The 16,798-nt window shown below is 38.1% G+C and overlaps 1 protein-coding gene across 3 annotated transcripts in view; it reads right to left on the reverse strand.

Moving 5' to 3' along the window:
- Nucleotides 1–16,798, reverse strand: part of LOC107147750 (myb/SANT-like DNA-binding domain-containing protein 3) — a 137,840-nt gene that overhangs the window by 3,322 nt on the left and 117,720 nt on the right. For all 3 annotated transcript variants that reach the window (XM_015492262.2, XM_048783299.1, XM_048783300.1), the window contains 2 exons: nucleotides 10,494–10,617; nucleotides 1,718–1,876 (listed from right to left, as the gene is read on the reverse strand). In XM_015492262.2, the coding sequence (XP_015347748.1) occupies nucleotides 1,718–1,876; nucleotides 10,494–10,617 (283 nt within the window). The remainder of the gene's footprint in view (nucleotides 1–1,717; nucleotides 1,877–10,493; nucleotides 10,618–16,798) is intronic.

The following is a 16,798-nucleotide window of genomic DNA, read 5'->3' on the forward strand; positions in this document are numbered from 1 at the left end:
CTCCAATGTTAATACCCTAAGGCATAATCCCCCCCCACCCAATATCAGATATCTTTTCTATTCCAATGAATTTTGCACATGACCCTTTGACTAATGCTTTGGAAAATGGTTTATACTAAACCCTTTCCTGCTCAAAAACCCTAGACTATTATAAAATCAAGTTTGAACCCAGTTCTCATGCAATAGGCATGCCTAACAAATCTATTTCCCAGCATGACTGCCATGGACCTTCCTCTTGATGGTTCAGCAGAAGATGAACGATTTGGGAATCGACAGCACTGAATTCAAACCAAGACACTTCTATTTACTAGTTACTGGATGACCACAGGCAAACTAGTTAATCTCTGAGCCTATATTAAATGGCCACAGCCAGCCTGCTTTTGTGTGATTTTTTCCTATCTTTTCTTCCTATTGTCACTATTAGTATGTCTTTGTGTCCCCACTTTGATCTACTGCCCAATTTTATACTCAGTAGTCTTGCCTAAGGGAAGATCGTCTGTTCTATGGAATGAAATGCACTGACTTTAGTACCTGATTTTATGAAAAATATCTGTTACTCAGAGAACATTTTTTAATCATTTCTAGATTTATCATTTTAGCTCCAGATGGCTGAGACTACTGAAGGGCTGGCTTCTATTCAGATTTTAGTTAGAAGGGCCATAAATCCAATACGGACTGCCAATATCTGTACTTGATGTGCACCAATCCCCTTTCCAAAAAATGGAGGAAAGTATAAAAATGAGGTTTATCTGTGCCAAACCTTAAAGGAGACAGAAAGAGCAAGAAGAAAGACAGGGGCTGGAGTTGTGGCTCAGTGGTAGAGTTTTTGCCTAGCATGTGTGAGGCACTGGGTTCAATTCTGAGCACTGCATATAAATAAATAAAGTTCACTGACAACTAAAAAAATTTAAAAAGAAAGGAGACTGGGAAGTACGAGGACATTTTCTCAGACATTTCTCAGGTTTAGTTCAGTTTGACATACTCAGTTTGGAAAACACTCATTCATGCCAATTGTGCTCCAAATATGTCCTTTAATTTATGATAAATGGTTTAATTTATGATGCAGAATTTAAAGCCTATTACTTATCACTGTAATCTAGAGTATGAAACAATGTTAAGACAATGACGTAATAAGAAAAGTAGTTATGTTTAACCTCTGATTTCTTCTTTTGTTATTATAGTACTACAGATAAAGCATATTCTCAGGGCATAAAACACATTGTGGCCCATAGGGCTTAAAACATTTCTGCATGGCTCTTCTGTACATCTACAGAACATTTTAGAAATTCTACTACTATTATTATTGTCCCTGAATACACTGCTCAAGTACACAGTTCCAAGATCCCTAAATTCCTTTATTTCACAGACTGTTTTAGTCTCTCTGCCTGTAACCCTGATAACGAGTTCTGACCCACGTATTAAAGAAGCAAGACAGAGAGAGGGCAAACCCACATTGAAATATCAAGGAATGGACCCCTAGGCTTTTCCCTAATATACTGAAGCAAACTTAAAACACCTATCATGAAGGTTTGCTTCAAAGTTTCTCTGTATCTTAACAGCCACCAACCTCCAATTTTAGGAAGTCTGATGTTGTTTGGGTGCTGGAGACTGAGCCCAGGGCCTTGTGCATGCTAAACAGAGCCTACCACTGAGGTTCAGCCCCAGCCTACAGCCCACCCTGCAGATGAGAGCTGACATTTCTTACATCATTACCTACCTTGTTATGCACATGACAATCGCTACTATGATGGCAATCTGCACAGCTCCAATAATGGCTGCAATAAGAACATGAGTGAGCTTCTGCCTACTTGGCACTACATAGAGAATACTAAAGTCTGTCTTTTCACAGTGCTGTCCAGTGTAACCAGATTCACATCTGAAAGGGGAACAAAAGGAATTCCAATGAGAATTGCAAATTCTTATGTTGTCAAGTTTCTAAATTAAAAGACACAATAAAATTTAAACAGGAATAGAAGGTCACTTTCCTATCACCTGAAGAAAAAAAAAAGCCATCTGTATATTTTCCTATAGTCTTTTTGACATGCCTATTTTACATAGTGCCTTTTTTATTTATTTTAAATCAGATTAATTTGAAGTTGCCATATTATATAGTCTTTGTTACCATCATTTCAAAATAAAATTACAATACTCCCTTCAGTGACTACAATGCAGTTAACTGATCTGCTCCTCATTCTAAGACTTATCAGTAGCTTTGGACTTTTTGCAATTATAAAATAAGTATGGTAAGCACCTTGTGAAAGTGACTTTCTATGTAGGTATTCCACAGGCTTAGTTAGATAACTGGGTTACTCAATAAACAGTCATAAACATTTATAGTTCTGTGAACACAATACCAAATTATACTCAAGACTTTTCAGTATACGAAGCACAAACATTTAAGATGCAGGAAGGAGATGAAAATAAGTTATTAATGACAAACAGAGCAAAGCAGTCAAGTAGGCACTAAGCTTAGAAATCATCTGAACTCTAATTAAAAGTAAATACAGGAGCTGGGGTTGTGGCTCGGTGGTTTAGTACTTGCCTAGCATGTGTGAACACTGGGTTTGATTCTCAGCACCACATATAAATAAATAAATAAATCTAAAGGTTCATTGACAACTAAAAAAACTTTTAAAAAAGTAAATACAAAGGCAACATCATTGGCTGATACTTTAAAAGGGGGGAATATTTAAGATATTGAACAGAAAATTCACATTGGTAAGTTGACAGAAGTGAAGCGTATAAATTAGCCAAGCTTCCATTTGAACTGATTAATAAAATATGTGATGTGTAAGGACAGTGTGTGTATTTATTGATGTCCCAGACCTTGTTAGAAAAGGATTTGAGGCAGCTTAGCCTAAAGCCCACATTACAATACCAGAAACAAAAGGAAACAAGGAAAGCCAGGGTGATATGAGTTTACCAGCCCAGTCCCTGAGGTTCCTGGACACCTGTCAGGAAGATTCACATTGGGCTCTAAGCTTCCAAGCAGACAGACAGACAACAGTAGTGAGGCAGACACACAGCTCAGACAGTAGAACTGAGTACCCAGAAATAAAGCCGCAAATCTATAGCCAACTGATTTTTGACAAGAATACTAAGACAATGCAACAGGGAAAGAAGGATGCTGGGACAACTGGATACTCACATGGAAAAGAACAAAGCCTCCTCCTCCCAACATACATAAAAACTGACTCAAAATTGATCATAAATCTAAAGCTAAGAGTTAAAGCTATAAAATTTCTAGAAGAATATATAGGGGTAAATCTTTGTGACCCCAGATCGGACAGTAATTTCTCATATGTGACACCAAAAGCAACAGCAACAATAACTACAATAACAAAGATAAATTGGACTAAATTAAAATTAAGATCTTCTGTGCTTAAGGAAACTATCAAGAAAATGTAAAGATAACCCACAAAGTCAGAAAAAAATTGCAAATTATATATCTGATAACGGACTTATACTCAGAACATATAAAGAATAATAAGAAGACCAAAAAAACAAAAACAAACAAAAAACTTAATTAAGAAATGGGCAAATGGACTGGGGTTGTTGCTCAGGGGTAGAGCACTTGCCTGGCATGTGTGAGGCCCTGGGTTCGATCCTCAGTACCGCATATAAATAAATAAATAAAATACAAGATCCACTGACAACCAAAAAATATTTAAAAAAAAAAAAACAGAAAGAAATAGGCAAAAGATCTATACAGATATTTCTCCAGAGAAGACATACAAATGACCAATAAGCACAAGATATCCACCATCATTAGTCATTGTGGAAATGCAAATCAAACCCACAATAAGATATCTTTTTGTACTCATAGTATGGGGCCTGAATCTAAAAGTCAGATGATCACAAATGTTAGTAAGGAAGAACACTGTAGGGAATATAAAATGATGCAGTTATTATGGAAAAAAAGTCTGGCTTTCCTTACTTAGGAAGTTAAATGCAGAGTTTACTATTTGGCCTGACAATTCTACTCCTAGGCATCTACCCAAGTGAAATTAAAACATATGTCCACACAAAAACTTACAAACAATTGCTCACAACAGCATTATTCCTAAGAGCCAAAATGTGTAAACAACCCAAACATTCAACTGGGGAGTGGATTTTTTAAATGTGGTATTCCCCACAGATTATTCAGCCATAAAAAGGAACAAAGTGCTCAGACATAGTACAATATGGATAAAGCTTAAAACCATCAACTAAGTAAAAGAAATGATACAGAAATGTTCAGAATAAGTAATCCATTAAACAGATCAGGGGCTGTCTAGGACTGGCATAAATAGGAAGAGTTGAGAGCAACAGCTAAAGGAAATGGGATTTCTTTCTGAGATGATGAAAATGTTCTAAAATCAAGGGAAGGAGGAGGCAGAGAGGTTGGCCACTGACACAAAAAGTAATTTCCATAAAATAAAAGCAAACAAGTCATTTCAAATAAGCATATTTACAACCGTTATTAAACTCAAGGGAATTTCCTCTCATTTGGTCCTCATTTAAAGACAGCACCTTCTAATATAGAGAACAGTAACCTCAATGACATAGCTACAGTAAATTCAATAACATAATGAAGTCTTGGGATTTTAAAAATAATGCCCTTCATGGTAGGCTAATGGCCAAGAGTCAAAGCTCAGTAAAATCAAAATAGTTCCACAGAGAGCTATAACCATGTCCTAGATATGCAGCTCTCAGATGGATTAGTTCAGTCCAAAGATTAAAATCAGTATCAAAAAGAATCATTAGGCCGGATATCATTCAAGTAATCCTCCCTGGATATTATTTTCCATAACTGACTTTCAGCCACACTCTCTAATGTCTGGAGTATTAAGTTCTAAGTAATTATTTCTTCTTCTGTCATTAAGGGCAGATGGGGGTTCAGTCCTCTACCCTCTACTTCTTCCATTCCACATAACCTCCACAGGTACTCTCATTCAGTGGCCCCACATGCTGACTCACTCACACACCCATCTGACACATTTATTGAGTACCTGTTAGGTGCTGGGCACTACTATAGTGAGTACATGGGATATAGCAGTGAAGGAGAGAAAGACAGCTGTCCTGCTTACTCTGTGATGGGAGGAAGTGGATCAATTAACATAATAAGTAAACTAACAGGTTATGTTAAAAAGGTGGTGTGTGTGTGTGTGTGTGTGTGTGAGTGAGAGAGAGAGAGAGAGAGAGAGACAGAGAGACAGAGAGACAGAGAGACAGAGACAAAGAGAAACTGAGTGCTGTGTTTGGGCCAGAAAGGGACGACTGCTATTTTAAATAAGGGGTTTGGCTTTATTCATTAAGAAGGTGAGATGTGAGTAAAGACAATGAGGGGGAAGTGAGGGACTTTACCAACAACTGGGAGGAGAGCAACCAGGCAAAGGAAGAACCAGAGGGAGCTCCCTAAAATGGGAGCATCCATGCATGTTGTGTCCAAGAACAGTAAGTGTGGCTGGAGTGAAGTGGCAGGAGAGAGAGGAGCAAGACAGAGAGGTGAAGGAGCCAAACTGTGTAGGGTCTTCTGCACTGAGTGAGGTGGGAGAGGCAATGGAAGGGTCTTAGCAGAGGAATGGCATAGACGGACTTATTTTAAAAGGCTCACTCTGACTGCCGTGTTCAATATGGCCTATAGGATACCTCAAGGAGGCTGCTAAAATAATCCCAGAGGGAGAAAATGTTTGGCTTGGACTGGGAATAGCAGTAGACAATGGTGAGAGGTAATCAAGTTCTGGATATATTCTGAAATAGAAAAGCAAACAGGACAGGGCTGGGGATGTGGCTCAAGCGGTAGCGCGCTTGACTGGCATGCGTGCAGCCCGGATTCGATCCTCAGCACCACATACAAACAAAGATGTTGTGTCCGCCAAAAACTAAAAAATAAATATTAAAAATTCTCTCTCTCTCTCTCTCTCTCTCTCTCTCTCTCTCTCTCCTCCCTCCCTCCCTCCCTCTCCCTCTCCCTCCTCATCTCTCTCTCTCCCTCTCCCTCTCTCTCCCTCTCTCTCAAAAAAAAAAAAAAAGAAAAGAAAAGAAAAAGAAAAGCAAACAGGATTTCCCAGCTCACTAGATAAGGGTACATGAGAAAGAGAAGTCAAAGATGTAACAGAGATGTTCTATCTGAGCAACTGAAGAGATGGAGTTGGCATCAACTGAGATGGAAAAGGTTGCCTGGAATGACTGCCTGCAATGACTGCAGGTAGAATAGGTTTAAAGGAGGGGAAGCAGATCAGGAGATCAGCTTTAGTCCTGCTGAGATTGAGGTGTCAGACGTTCATGTGAAAATGTAAAGGAGGCAGATGGATCCAAGTCTCAAATTCTCAGAAGAGAGCTTTGGGATTTATGTAAATCGAAAGCCATCAGCATATGTCATCTAAAGCCCTGTGGCAGGATGGATTTGCTAAGGAAAAACCAGGACTGAACCCTGGAGCACTACAACCTGAGGAAGTCAGGAAGCAAAGGAGGAACCAGCCAAGAAGACCGAAATGTCCAGCAAACTACAGAAACCAAGAGAGAATATAACCCTAGAAGCCAAATAAAGAGTGCATCACACAGGAGGAAGCAATCAATCACCTGTGCCAAATGCTACTGACCCTTCAAAAGTAATTTAAGATGAAGAATCAGTGACTGATTTTAGCAGTGAGAATGGTCTCCAGGCAGTGCTAGGAACAAAAGCTTACTGGGGTGAGTTCAAGAAGAGATGGGAAGTGAGGAACTGAAGACAGATTATAGACAACTCTCAAGTTCTTCTACAAGAGAAAGGAATGTAGCTAATGGAAATGAGATGGTTATTTTCAAGATGGAAGAAACACAAATATTTGTAAATATTTATAGCAAGATATATGATATGGAAGAAAAGGTAACAAATTGCTGGCAGGTGACAGTAATAGCCTGTGGAAGCTCTCTTCATACTGCTTCAGGTTTCTGAGTGAACTTGGAGACAAGATCATTTGTTGAAAGTAAGGATGAGAAAGGAGGTACAGTTTGAGGAGAGATGTGAAGGTATAAAGCAGCCATCCAGGAGAGCAGAATAAATGGATTGCAGTCACAAAATGACTGCCTGGAAGCATGAAGGGCCCACTTGGAGACTTACAGGCACACGCATCAGTGAGTAAGTTAACCTGGTAGTGTGCCTTTCAACAGCAGCACAATTTTCAGCAGCACAGGTATCAGCATGCAGTGGGTGGGAAGCCGGAATGAATGAGAACTAGCTTTGTCAAGTGAATACGATGAACAAAAGAGGGAAAAGGCACACACAGGGGATCAACTCAATGAATGATCATGAGGATCATCCAATGGGTGAAGGACATAGAACAGGTGACAGGATCAATAAACTAGAGGCCATCAGGATGGAATATTGCCAGGCAGAAACAAAAGGATACATGCTAGAGATGAAATCATGCTCAAATATACATCTTCAACCCACATCTATCATGGGTTCTTAAAACAAAATACATCCAGCAGCCTACCAGACATCCATAAGTAGAATCCCACAGGCACCTTAGGCCAAGCATGTTAAACTGAACCCATTCTTCTCCCAAACCTCTTCACTCTTCCCAGTCTATGTCCTGCTCAGTTTTTCTCTAGACAGAAACCCAGGAGACTGACCTCTTTATCCTCCTACCCTCCACCAACTCCCCCATGTTTTCATTCATCATATCTAACCAGTATCTGCAGATTCAACTACTTCATTTTTCTGTCTCCAACCTGTCTACTAATCTCAGGCCCAAGACAACCCCATGACTTAATTCAGACTCTTGCTTCTTTCAGTTTTCCTTCCTTCCTTCCATTCCTCCTTCTTTCCTTCTTTCTTTCTTTTTACTAGGGATTAAACTCAGAGTCTTGTGCATAATTGGAAAGCACTCTATCACTGAGCTATATCCCCAGCCTTTTATTTTATTTAATTTTGAGTTTTGAAACAGGGTCTTACTAAGTTGCCCAGGCTGTCCTCAAACTCATGATCCTCCTGCCTCAGTCTCCAGAGTAACTGAGATTATAGGCATGCACCACCACACCAGGCTAACTTTCAGGCTTCTAATCCATTTTCCAAGATAATACTAGAGTGCCTTTCCTATACGATCAAAACAAAGATACGTAAAGTAATAGTTTCTCACTGTCTTTAAAATAAAAGCCATGCCTGTAATCCCAGCAGCTCAGGAGGCTGAGGCAGAAAGACTGTGCATTCAAAGCCAGCCTCAGCAATTTAGCAAGGCCCTAAGCAACTCAGCAAGACCCTGTCTCTAAATGAAATGTAAAAAGGACTGGGAACGTGGTTCAGTGGTTAAGTACTCCTGGGTTTGATCCTTGGTACCAAAATAAACAAATAAATAGAAGCCACATTCCTGGGATGACACAAATATTCCTGTGAAACCTGATCCCTCCTTTAAAAATATACTCTACCCCCTTTCAGACTGAAGTGTCTTTTGAGGTCCCAAAACACCTCATATATATGATAGCATTTACCAAATTATATTTTAGTTATTTACTATTTGTCAGTGTCTGTCACTGGACTACATGGTCTTGGAAGGTAAGATCCTGAGATCCAGGCTGGGGTTATGGCTCAGTGGTAGAGCGCTTGCCTAGCACATGTGAAGTAGTGGATTCAATCCTCAGCACCATATGAAAATAAATAAAATAAAGGTATTGTGTCCATCTACAACTAAAAAAAAATTTTAATTAAAAAAAATCCCGAAAACCTTGTTATATTCAAATTTAACACCCTAGTGCCAGAAAGAATTCAATACCAAGTAATCAATACACTGTAAATACTCAGACAAAACAAAATTATCAGCTGCTTTTTAGTAATAAGTGTTTAGGAAAGAGATTCTCTAGCATTTAAGAAATTCCTATAGAGAAGAAGCAAAGTTGATAACCATCACATGTCATTCAAAAAATATTTACTGACTATCTACCATAGCCAAACCTACAGCCCCTGAGGTAATGGGCTTACAGTCTCATAATATCAATTTGTCATTTATTAAATACATCCTATATACCAGATACTGTGTGTTAAGCACTTTATATATATGATCTTGTTTAATTTTAACAACACTATGAGACAATATGCTATTACTATTATGACTTTAGAAATGAGGAAATAAGACAGACATCTTAAGTATCTCCCAAAGAACATAAAGCCAATAACTGGCCAAGTCAGTATATCTGATTCCAAAGTCTTAAATCAGCATACCATTCAATCCTCTTACAATCAATCATTAAAATACTAGAGAGTGGCCTGGTATCATGTCATTATCAGAATGTAATTTTCTCTCCTCCTTCAGGTAGACATCTAGAAAAATGCCTCAAGGACATCAGGATAACAACTTCATGAAGTATCTATGCCACCGTGGGACAAGTATGAGGAATCCACTGTAGAACTGGTTTAAAACCTGGCTTGTTCTGTCTTATATGGCTATACTTTTTTAATGTTTAGAAAAAGAGGAGGGGAAGGCTAGCTTCTTCAAAGACAAGGAGAACTTCCAATCAGGAAAGAACCAAAGGCTTAACAAAGAACTATTCAACCATTAACAGTTTATAGTGCTTTGTTTTGTTTTGTTGTTTTTAAGCAAGAGAGGAAAATAACAATCGGGAGCAGAAAGCTAAAGAAGTAAAGGAACACAGGAGATGTGATGTCCAGCAGTTTCCTTTTACTTCTTGGGAAGACTCGCTGCCTTCTGGGATGAGAGAAGAAAAGCAAAGTATAATCTCTCTCCACGTTTTGATGTTTTGACTAAGTGAGGAAAAAAGATCCTGGCGCAGCTCCCAGAGGCAGGGGTGAGCAGAATGAGAGCCATCTCCCCATGTCTATGGAAACCTGGCCTGGCTACGCAGGCCACATTGAGACAGAGGGTGAGCTCCTGGCAGCAGCACCGGGAAATGCCATCAGTCGCCAGGCACAGAGCAGCAAAGGCACTAAGATCATTAGGCTGAGTATTGGGAAATCTGAGATCTAGCTTTTTCCCAGTTCTATTTCTAACCTGCTCTAACCTGCTGTTGACCTTGAACAAGTTACGTAACTTCTCTGGAATCAGGGAGTTGTATTTACACCCTTTCCATTTCCATCTCTCAACTCACACCTGATTCTTCATTCCCACTCCCTTAGTTTTAGAAATCTATTTTAGCATATATTTTATTTGAGTTACATATTCTCTATTCTTAATATATTCTACAGTCCCTCAACCACTCCATGACAGATTACTAAAGACAAAAATAGAACTGGAATATGACATATTTATCTTTTGTATTAAAAAATATGTAACATTATCTTAAAAATGATAAGCCCATAATCTCAGAACCTAAATAAACCATGTTTTTTTGTTTTTGCATATTTCTTTCCAGGGTATTTTTTATTATTCTGCTGTGGTTTGTTGTTATTGTTACTGCTCTATTACAGATAAACACTACTTTTTGGTAATATTTAGTTCACATTTCACTGCCTTCTATAAAACAGTGACCACAGATGGAAAAAATTTCCCACGGCTGCTCTGGAGGCACTGACTTACCTACAAGAAGCCTTCCGAGTAGAATAGATGAATTCACATTTCCCATGGATGCAGTAACCATTGAGGTTTTCGGGGCAAGGCATGTGGTTTCCAATATAAACATCTTCTCTTTGATCACTAGCATCTTAAAAGAACACAAACCAGGTCACTGAGTAGTGAAAAACAAACTGAAAAATATGGACTTTTCAAAGGTTCTGAAAAAGCAAATAAATTCACCCCTTGTCAGCCACCTGCTAGGCAATTTGGAAAGGAGATTTATCAAATGGGGGTTGGATGAGATCCAAGGTCCCTTCCTATTCCCATTATGCCACAAACACAGCAGGTAGACTGTTTAGATTCAATGTATTTAAAAATACCTGCAGGATATGACTACTATGTGCTACTGTTGTATAAGAACAATGTGCCAAAGAAAACTAAACATCATTAGTTTTCTTTTCATCTAAAGAAATAATAATGCTAGGTCTAGAAGTAAGTTCACTTCTGTGCAAGAAAGATGGCATACACTACTTGCCCTAGGGGAGTGAAGTTATTTATTTACTTGGGGCCTATGAAACGGAGACCATCTAACAACAATGAAATGGCAGAAAGCAAGTTATGGCATTCTAAAATTTTAAGGTAAAAAGTTTATTTTTGGAATGAAAGATCATACTGCTTTTTTTTAAATGAAAATAATTTTACTGTGTCTTCATAAAATTTTTCTTAGCAGATGTTCATTGTAAAAACAAGCCAAATAACACAGAGAACAAATTAAGATGAATTTAAAATCACCTGACAGACCTCTATCAAAAGAGAACCACTCTGCAAACATTTTGAACGTCTGTTCATATTTAGGTAGAATGATATGAACTGAGTTGAGCTGAGCAGAGTTTAAGTGAAGAAAATGAAGCAAGGTGAGTAATGCCACTGTCAGAAAGGGGACAGAGTCAGAGGGAGACAAACAAAGCAGGAAAGAGGACATTCTCCCCACCAACACCACTGTTTTCTCTTTCCCCTCCATTTTAAAATAATTTTTTAAATCTCTTTTTTAGCATATACACCAATATATCTCTCCTCAGTTACATGGACCCAGAGTTCCACAATGGCTTGTCCATGTGCAGGAAAAATCACCAGGCCTCCTGCCGTCTCTCTTAGGGTTCCAGCTTACAAATTTTGTGCCCATTGGCTATGTGACCTTGAGCATACTGCCCTAAGATTCCATAATCATAAAATCAAAATAACAGGACCTATACTTTATACAGTTTTGAGAGGATCACGTGAGATAAATAATGCATGTACCATATGAGTAACATAACCAGTTATATATACAGCATACAATATAATGGCAAAGGGTTCATCTCTCAAACACAAATAAAGGCATTAAGGAAATCTGAAGAATATTAATGGAAACAAATTTAAAAGAGAGAAATAGAGGCTTCTGTATATATGTATGGATAGGGAAGAGGAAGACCCAGGGAAAGGTGGGAAGAGAGGTTCAAAAAACTGAGAACTCAAAATGCAGACGTTCTCGTGCTCAAAATTTATATATAAACAGGAAGAAAAACTTCAGTGAGGATTAAGCTCAATGATACAGTAACTAATGTGGAGATATCATGTCACCACTGCCAAGACCAAAGACATGTCATATTACCTTGATTTATATATTCATATTGTACTAATTTAAGTTAAGCCTAGAAAGAGAACTGAACTAGAAGCCAGGGAATCCAAGATATAAATTCTTAATTCTTTCTTTCTGTCTGTCTATCTATCTATCTACCTGTTTATTTATTTGTTTATGATGCCAGGGATTGAACCCAGGGGTACTTAACCACTGAGCCACAACTCCAGCCCATTTTTTTTATTTTGAGACAGCCTCGCTAAGTTGCTAAGTCTAGCTTTGAACTTGTGATTCTCCTGCCTCAGCCTCCCCCAAGCTGCTGGGATTATGGGCATGCACCATCATACCCAGCTAAATTCTTAATTTTAAAAATGTCCTTGCTTGGTCAAGTCAGGTCTTCTCCTGAAGGGAGGTGAATGAGATTAGCGCTGTCCAACAGACACATGAAACTTGTTCTTACATAACAGTAGCTTATAGTGGTCACATCCTGCAGATGTACTTTTATATCTTCTAGAGTCCAAATTTTAAAAAGTAAGAAGAAACAGGCAAGTTAATTTTAATCATATACTTTAACCCGACATATCCAGTAAATAATATCATTTATTGATATTATTTATTTATTATTATTTATTGTTTATTTATTAATTTATTTTTTATTTTTTATATTATATAAAAAAGTATTTTACATTCTTTTTTAGATAAGACTCAAAGTCTGGTACTTTACACTCACAACACATCTGAATTCTCACTAGACACATTTTCAAGGGCTCTGTGGCCATCTGTGGCTCGTAATCACCATAGTAAACAGCACAGAATAGATGACCAATTTGTTGATCTTCTATCAATCACCTTCCACATGCCAAGTACTTTGCTAGGTGCTGGGAATATAAAGAAGACATATCCTGACCTTAAAGGGCTTCACGGTCTCCTCTAGCAGCCAGAGTTAAGTCCCATGGCAAAAGAAACCAAGCATTCTTTGCCTGGCTGTGACCCTGAGCATTCACCCCTCTGTGGACACTCATGAAACTGTGGTTCAGCTGTGTGGGTTTTGAAATCATTCTCTGCCATGAGACTGTGAGCTCCTTAAAGAGTACTGACATTCATGTCATCCCTGTCTATATAACTCCTTACACTTGGAACATAACTTAGAACTTAGACAGCTCTAGAGTCAGCCTGCCTAGGTCTGAATACAACCTGGGTTTGCCTAGCTACAACACCTAGTGGCTACATGACCTAAAGACATTTATTTAGCTGTTCATGGCCCTCAAGTTTCCTCATTTGAGAAATGGAGATAAAAATAGTGTCCACTTCTCACAGTACTGTTTTAAAAACTAATGAGACAATATATTTAGTGTATTAATGTATATAAGATCTTATAGAACTCAGAATTGTGCATGGAAAACCATAAGCCCTTAATAAATATTACCAAGTATTATTCCATGCTCAATAAATGTTACATGAATGGATTCTAATTTCTACTTGTTGACAAGCTGTACTATAAAAATATTCTTCTATTTTATGGACTAGGAGGATAGCTCAATGATAGAATGCTTGACTAGCATATATGAGGCCTTGGGTTCATTCCCTAGTAGCACAAAGAGAAAAAAAATCTTCAGTTTTGCACTTTAATATTTCATTGGAGGAAAAATAAATTATAAATTGACAAAATTATTATCCACATAGAGAGTCCACCTTGAATATTTCCTTAAACTGAACTGCTTTTAGCAGTCCTGGTTCCATGTTTCACAACAAATTAAAACTTAATTTTAACAGATCTTTTATTAATAAATACTTGTGATCAAAGCAGACTTTTCTCATGCAATTAGCATTCATTGACAAGAAATAGTTTAATAGAAATCAACAACAACAACAACAAAAATTTACTTTTCTTACAACGGCTTCAAACTAAAAATGCCATCTTCCATTCCTAGTCAAGCCATGAGGGACTTGAGGAAGCAATCACTGTGCTACATCATGGCACATCTCAGAACTTGTTTCTTTCACAGTGGGACACCATAAAAGTATGTAATCAGGGGACTGCAGAGAGTGAGATCATGTTCAGCTAAGCTACAGAGGACAGAAAGAAAAAACATACATAGTCCTTGCCCTCAAGAAACTTATAATCTCTGTAGACAATCACCACACACACACACACATACACACACACACACAAAGCCAAACCACACAAAGAAAGAGGGCCCCTCATGGCAGTTTACAATTGAATGCCACTAGGTGCTATGGAAGTTCACATTCAAAGAAATCAATAGGCAAATTACTCAGAAAGGACTTATATAGATAGGGTAGGACTCAAGTTAGGCCCCATATCCTAAATAGGTTTAGATAGAGAAATGGAAGCCAAAGGGAAGATATAATGCACACTGAAGGAACAGATCAACCTACCGAGAAGAGTTAATGAGATGGGAAGTATGTAAATAAAGTTGGAAATGCAAGCTGAAAGCACTGAATTCTGGTAAGACATGTTTTCTTAATCACAGATAAGGAAAATACTGAAGGTCTTCTAAGAACAACATAAGGTAAGCTCTGTTTTATGTAAAATTTAATTGACAGTGGTTGCCTGGGGTTGTTGGTTAGGATTAGACAGTGACTGGCTGCTAATGGATATGAAGTTTCTTTGGGGGGTGATGAAAATGTTCTAAAATTAGATTATGATAAAGTTTGGTGAACTCTGTAGGTATACTAAAAACCATGTGAACTTCATGGTATGAAATTATATCCCAATAAAGGTGCTAAAATAGTTGGATACCAACATACCAGATAAAGTGGCAAAGGGACTAAGAAGACAAGTAGCCAAGTAGAAAGTAAACAGAGCATACTCTAAACTCATGGCAGTGAAAAGCTAAGCTAGTACTCAGCAGGAGGAATAAATACTATGACATAGAAAATAAATAAATACAGCCTGAAGGTATCCGGAAAGTGAATGAGCTGAGAAACTTGGACTTGGAAGGCTCCATGGGAGCTATCTGGTCTGATGAAGGAATCCTTTAAATTAACCCTGAGGGTCTGTTTCTACTTGAACAATTCCAGAGACAACAACTCATCAAAATACAATAAATTCCAATACCATCAACAGATTTCATAATGTTGAATGTAATTTCTATCTTTGTATAGATTTTCTACAGTCTGTTCACACTCTTCCCCCTACCCACCAATCTTTTATTCCGATAGCCAAACTTCCCATTTCCACCCTACTTGACTAAGCTTAGTGTGCAACCCAGTACATTTAGTAAGAACAGAACCGCCGTCTTTATTAAAAGGGAATGGTGTAAAAATGGGAATGCTCTTAAAAGGGAATGATGTAAAAATGACTGTAAACATGAGCCTAATGATAGGTGGTCCAGGATATAGAATGTACTAAGCTGGGTTCAGATTTACATCTCATCATCCACTAAGTATTTGTTAAACAACTATTACATTCTAAGCACTATAATAGCTCCTGGAGTTGAGGCTACAGAAGAGCAGAGAGTAAGTACAGACTCACTAGGGAACTAAAATGTCAAACTAGTGCTCAGAGAAAGATGAGGCTAGGGAACAAACATGAAAGCTCACCAAAGTAACAGTGCCAAGTAGATTAAATATTCTGAAGATTCAGAAAGAAAGCAAATGGACAGAACAGAATTCTGGAATAGCTGTGATTTAAAGAAAAGGGCTTAGGATCAGCAAGTCTAAACTCCAGTCCTTGATCTGCCATTGTACATGAGCAACAGACACTCATAGTTTCAGTTTCTTCACCTGCAAAGTGAGGATAGCATGGTTGTTATGAGGATTAAATAATAACACCAATATATGAAAGCACCTGGCATACAGTAGGGTACTTGATTGATACTTGTTAAAAAATGGATGAATGTCCAACTGATGTCACTCATCAGCCATAACACGAAATAGCAAGATAGGCAAACTCAACAACAGTGAGATAGGTCGACAACAGTAAAACTAGGAGACAAAAAGTATCACCAGTAGCCATAATAACATCAATAATGAATTCAATAATCTGGTGTTTGTTATTTAGAGTGACCCTGGGCCATAAATATTACTGCCCCCATTTTGTGGAAGGGATCATCAAAGCTCAGAGAAATCAGGTCACACAGCTTTTAAGTGTGGACCAAGTCTGACTCCAAAGGGCAAGAGTGTGGCCATTCTACTATCATCTCATCAAGCTACTGTGGAGATGTGTTAGGAATGTCTGAGCATCTGCTTTCTAGACCAGATAAATTAGACAACTTCAAAATGGAGAGATAGAAAGCTTTTAGAGATGCAAAGAAGAATATGTGAGGTCCTAGCTTTGATCACCAGCAACCACTCCGCTCACATCTGAGGAACAGATAGGGAGAAAGGACGGATGGACATTTCAGAAGGCTATTATAATGATTTTGTGTTGTTTCAATTTTGTTTCACTCTGTTTCAGTTTTGTTAGGCGTTATCTTGTTGGGTTGTATTATAGTAGAAATACGGGATCAGAAATTAGTAAAAAACAAACTGAAAGAGTGTTAAGTAAATTGTTAGAGGAAGGAGGCATCTCAGTAAAATCAAGAACAATCAGGGCATACGTTGATACAATACAAAAATGTAGCCCATGGCTTTTTAAGGAGGAGTTGTTAAATATATCACAATGGAACCATCATGGTGAAGATTTAAAAAGAATAGAAAAGAAAAGCCCAGGGACTCTGCCAGTTGGCACATTGCCATTGTGGAC

The sequence above is a fragment of the Marmota marmota genome, unplaced genomic scaffold (assembly GCF_001458135.2).
Source record: "Marmota marmota marmota unplaced genomic scaffold, marMar, whole genome shotgun sequence".
Taxonomy (NCBI): domain Eukaryota; kingdom Metazoa; phylum Chordata; class Mammalia; order Rodentia; family Sciuridae; genus Marmota; species Marmota marmota.